The sequence below is a fragment of the Chanodichthys erythropterus genome, chromosome 10, assembly GCF_024489055.1.
Source record: "Chanodichthys erythropterus isolate Z2021 chromosome 10, ASM2448905v1, whole genome shotgun sequence".
Taxonomy (NCBI): Eukaryota; Metazoa; Chordata; class Actinopteri; order Cypriniformes; family Xenocyprididae; genus Chanodichthys; species Chanodichthys erythropterus.
In genome coordinates, this window is record NC_090230.1 from 19,738,846 (window position 1) to 19,744,290 (window position 5,445).

At 34.3% G+C, this 5,445-nt stretch overlaps 1 protein-coding gene across 1 annotated transcript; it reads left to right on the top strand.

Moving 5' to 3' along the window:
- Nucleotides 1-435: 435 nt before the first annotated feature.
- Nucleotides 436-4,731, top strand: use1 (unconventional SNARE in the ER 1 homolog (S. cerevisiae)). The gene is made up of 8 exons (XM_067398785.1): nucleotides 436-561; nucleotides 877-926; nucleotides 1,166-1,244; nucleotides 1,326-1,478; nucleotides 1,909-1,924; nucleotides 2,020-2,050; nucleotides 2,135-2,297; nucleotides 3,681-4,731. Exons 1-8 carry the CDS (start codon nucleotides 460-462, stop codon nucleotides 3,861-3,863), a joined length of 777 nt encoding a protein of 258 aa, XP_067254886.1. The 5' UTR covers nucleotides 436-459; the 3' UTR covers nucleotides 3,864-4,731.
- Nucleotides 4,732-5,445: the final 714 nt, after the last annotated feature.

A 5,445-nucleotide genomic window follows, 5' to 3' on the forward strand; every position in this document is an offset into this window, starting at 1 on the left:
AGCTTTCAGATGCAGCCAATGACAGTTGAGCTAAAAAATAAATAAATAAAAATGGCGTCTGAAAGTTGCAGTTGGTGGTCAGTTTGTGTCTACATGTTCTTGATCAACTTTCCCCTCAGCTTTCTTTCAGATATAAACTGTTAGTTTGTTGTTTGCTTTTGGGATTTGAAGGAGATCTTTAATTATAGCTAACTAAAGCAAAAAACTCTACATAAAAACAGGCACCAAAGTATGTAACTCCAAAAGGAAATAAAAAAGACATTCACAAGATGCCAAATAAAGATTCATTACATTTTACAATAGACCTAATTTCTACTTTTTTCACAGGAACACTTAATTTGGCGTAAACTGATACCCGCGCTCTGAAGCTCTTCGTAACCCAGAAGGACTCTTCATTTGTCGCTCGGTTCCGCCTTGTTGTATGTAAAACTCGCGCGACTTCCGCTTTGAGTGTCAAATATGGCCACGTCCAGACTAGAGATCAATTTCATCAGGTTATTATCGCGCTGTGAATCTCTTGCTTCAGAGAAAAGAGGCGAGACAGAATGGAGACTAGAGAAGGTAATTCATAACAAAATTACATTTACGTTTAATTATCTGCGTTTGAAGTAAATGTTTATATTTTACACAAGAGAATATTCTGCATGAATACAACAAAGAAATACAAACCTCATTTATATATGAATTACGTGTCATAAACAAAACAAGCATTCGTATTAATGGATCATGCGATAGAATTAATTAATTTATCATTTGTTTACTGACTTATATACTGTATATATGTATGGATGCATGTGTGTGTGCTAAAGAATGGATTACATTGAGAATTATTAGAAGGAAAATCATATTTAACATGTTCGTTTTTGTCTTTTCAAGTATGTTGGTGCTCTGGAGGAGATGCTTGTAGCCCTTAAAAAGAGTTCAAGGTATGTTTATATAACATTATAGGCAATAATGTGTCACATATCATGTCACTGAGTGAAATAAACAAACCATTTCAACATTTATTGTGTGAAAATGATTTATATCAGTGTTTACATGAAACTCAAGATGATGTTGAAATAAAAAAGAACAGCTAAGTGTTTCTCCTACATTTGTGAAACATCTCAGACTGTGATATATTATTACAGACCTTAAAGTCATGATTTATTTCTGATTCTCCCAGCAAACCAACACCAGAAATCCTGACAGACTACAATCGCAAGGTGGATTTCCTCAAGGGTCTCTTGGAGGCGGACAAACTGGTCAGTCATTATATTATTTGTTCATTGCATGATGATTATGCTAATCATAGTACAGTAAAGAAGTGTTTTGTTTGCTTTTAGCCATCTCCAGCAGAGAAGTCTTTAGCGAATCAGTTTCTGGCTCCTGGACGAACACCTACGATATCCAGCGAGAGAACGCCGGCGAGTAAGACGGTGCACATGCAGAGTAAAGCGCGATGTGCTGAAGAAATGAGGAAGGAACTAATGAGCACCGTACGACTCTAACCTCTTCACACTACAAATGCACTTTTTATATATTCATAGATTTTTTGCATAAAACAAACAACAATATTGTCAGAAAACAAATCTTTACAGTGTTTAATATCATTAATATACTATTATAGTTTTATTTTGAATACCTCTAATATATATATAATATTATTATTATTATTATTAACTTTTATTTTAGTTTTAGTTTTTTTAGTACTTAAAGTTAAACTAGTTGAACACAAGATTTTATTTTCTATATTCTCTTTCAGCTTATTTTATAATTAGCAATGTTTTATTATTGTTTTAATTAACAATAATAACCCTGGTCTTGACAATATTATATCTTAGAAAAATACTGATTAAGAAAATAAATGTTTTGTGCAGTGTAAAATGTATATTTTTTTACTGACTTTTCTCTTTCCTCTTTTAACAGGGTGCGTCAAGTTCCGGTAAGCTTTGTTTTGTATTTTAATTAAAATGCGACGTTTTACGAAAGTAAATTACAGATATCGATCATGCATTTTTCTTTGTTCTTTGTGGTTAGGTTTATTCGAGACGGATCTCAGACACAGAAAGTAGGTGATGCTGTCATTGATTTATTGAACGCGTGGATGTCATCGGTATCTACGGCATTCGGTTAATTTCTCCTCATTTCTCAGGAGTTTTCCTGTAGACGAGCGACAGTCGGCGACAGAGCTGGACGCTATTCTACAGCATCATAACAGTCTTCAGGAGAAACTAGCCGATGACATGCTGAACCTCGCTCGCAACCTGAAGAACAACTCGCTCGCAGCCCAGAACATCATAAAGCAGGACAACCAGGTCTGATGTTTTTCTTATCTCCCTTTAATTATTACCACCTCAAAAGAATGGAACTAGTGTAGGTAGTAGTATTTTTTAATTTAAAAAGATGTGTGTGTATATATATATATCTATATCTATATATATATATATCTATATATATATATATATATATATATATATATATATATATATATATATATATATATGTTTTTTTTTTTTTTTACATTTTCAAATTATGTATAGGGGGAGATATATATTTATATATTTTTTTATATATATATGTCACCACAATAATGATTGAAGAGATTATTCATGGGTTATTTGTTGTCTGACCACTAGAGAGCAGCAGCATATTAGTTTATTGTTACACTCACTATTGAGATTTTAAAGGGATAGTTGACCCAAACTTTTGCCAGATTCAGATTCTCTTGACAGAATTTTCATTTTTGGGTGAACTATCCCTTTAACTTGCAATGTCTTGTTACTACATCCAGTCATCCACATGGAATTACAAATCTGTAACTAATATGAGTTTTTTTAAATTACTTAATTAAATGATTTTAAAGGATTAGTTCACTTCAGAAATAAAATTTCCTGATAATTGACTCACCCCTATGATATTCAAAATGTTCATTTCTTTATGATTGAAGAAAGAAAGACATTAAGGTTTTTGAGGAAAACATTCCAGGATTTTTCTCCATATAGTGGACTTCAACAGGGTTCAATAGATTGAAGGTCCAATTGCAGTTTCAGTGCAGGTTCAAAGGGCTCTACACGATCCCAGACGAGGAATAAGGTTCTTATCTAGAGAAACGATCGGCCATTTTCTAAAAAATATAAAATTTATATACTTTTTAACCACAAATGCTTGTCTTGCACTGCTCTGAGATGTGCCACGCATTACGTAATCACGTAATGCGTGGCGTAGGCAGAAGTCCCGATACAGTGTCTACAAAGCGAACGTGCAAAGTCAAACGGGCTTAACAAAAAAAGGTAAAACAACAATGTCGGACGATTTTGAAGTTGGAGGAGAAAATTAGATTTTCGCCCTACCGCGGTACTTCCGCCTACGTCATGTGTGACCTTTCCAACATGATTATGTAATTTTTAATTTTTTTTTAGAAGACAGATTGTTTTGCTAGATAAGACCCTTATTCCTCGTCTGGGATCGTGTAGAGCCCTTTGAACCTGCATTGAAACTGAATTTTGGACCTTCAACCTCTTGAACCCCAGTGAAGTCCACTATATGAAGAAAAATCCTGGAATGTTTTCCTCAAACCATAATTTCTTTTCGACTGAAGAAATAAAGACATACATCTTTAAACAAACATCTTGGATGACATGGGAGTGAGTAAATTATCAGGAAATTTTAATTCTGGATTTTCTCCTCCTCGTTTTTAGACCCTCACTCAATCCATGCGTCAGGCCGACATGAACTTCGAGAAGCTGAAGACGGAGTCGGAGCGCCTGGAACAGCACGCCAAGAAATCCGTCAACTGGTTCCTGTGGCTGATGCTGATCGTTGTCTCCTTCACGTTCATCAGCATGATCCTGTTCATAAGACTGTTCCCAAGACTCAGATGATGTTAGTCATCAGTAGAACTGCTAGATTTAATTTATCTATAACAGCAAGTTTACATATAGATACTAGCCAAGGGTTATAGAGTTGACTGACCTCAAAATCTTGTTGTCATTCCCATGACATCACCTGCATGCCATTGTGATATCATAATGAATGAGTTGAATCCCTGTGACACAGATCATTCTAATTAACATCCTAAACGAACCCCCCAGCATTTGTTTGGCCATGTTGATGTTCGTTAAAACGAGCAGTAAGTAAACTAAATCAATCTGTCGTTTTATTTACAACTCGTGTAATCTGACGACTAACACTCTTCTGCTAATTTTGAGATGCACATTTTCGCTGCACACAAAGTTTTCCCTGAATTGTCGCTATGTCCAACATAAAGGTTCTGTTTAATATAATAGCCTTTTTGACAGATATGAGCGTTTTGAGAGGCTTAAAATGACTGAAAGTTTCATCTGATTTAATCTCAAGTATGGACACTAAAAACGAACCGAGCTGTTTTAAGGTCCAGTCGACTTGTCCAGGCTTGCCGTGTCAATCAGGAAATGTTCTGGCAAGCAGCAGGAAGTATTTTTGCTAGTCGGAAGCACAGATGGATACTGTCTTCTCCACCCAGAGAGTAAATGCCCCATATTTAGCTGCTATATCTATTTGTGCTTGTTCCCTATATAGCACATGGAGCGTTAAGTATTGCTCGGATCTGGTTAATGTGTTTGTTCAACTGTGTAGCTCTTTTAATGGATCTATTGATGTTCATTTCAAATGGAAGGTCATTGATTGTTTATGTCCTTGTGCTTCTGTTCACTCCTTTAATTGATTCACATCAACATCTGTGAAGAAAAAACATTATTTTAATAAAACAATCGGCAATCCTCTTATACTTGGTGTCTAATTTTATGAAAACACCCACTAAATTAAACTGTGGTAAAAATGTATCAGATAAATATTTTTTTCCAATTTTTTTTTTGCATAAATCTGTTAATCAACCTCAGTCCTGATCAAAACTACTAAATGTTAAAACAGTATTTTTACTCTTTTATTGCCAAGTTTATAAATTATGTCACTGATTTGGGTCACAAAATGACTTATTTTCAATATAAAAAGTGATTGTGGACTGAATTTTTATTTATTTTTTATTTTTTTACACACACACTATAATATACTGTTATACTCCATATAACTCCATATAAGAGCCAGAAACTAAGATTTTTTTTTTTTTTGCACAAGCCTATCTAAAGGGTTAATGGTGCCACCTGGTGATCAACTGTAAAAATTACCAATTTTACCTCTTCCCAACAGGGAAAACCACCATCAATCAAGAATGCATGATTATATGGTGTCATTGCTTTGCAATCAAAAAATGTCATTATAATGGAAGTCAATGGGGCAAAAACAGCCACGAACAGTAAATGAGGGAGAAAAAAATTAAATCTGATGCTGCACAAAAACTAACAATGCATCAAAACCAATGTTGTTACTAATCTTTCACATGTCCAAGACTGTGATAAAAGGAAAATAAAAAAAACAGTCCACAATCACTTTTTATATTGAAAATAAGTCATTTTGTGTGTGTGTTTT

Bases quoted from the DNA above. Each gene is read 5' to 3' on its own strand.
- use1 (XM_067398785.1), top strand. From the start codon at position 460: ATGGCCACGTCCAGACTAGAGATCAATTTCATCAGGTTATTATCGCGC. The intron at 562-876 runs GTAATTCATAAC...TGTCTTTTCAAG, and splicing joins CAGAATGGAGACTAGAGAAG to TATGTTGGTGCTCTGGAGGA. The intron at 927-1,165 runs GTATGTTTATAT...TGATTCTCCCAG, and splicing joins GCCCTTAAAAAGAGTTCAAG to CAAACCAACACCAGAAATCC.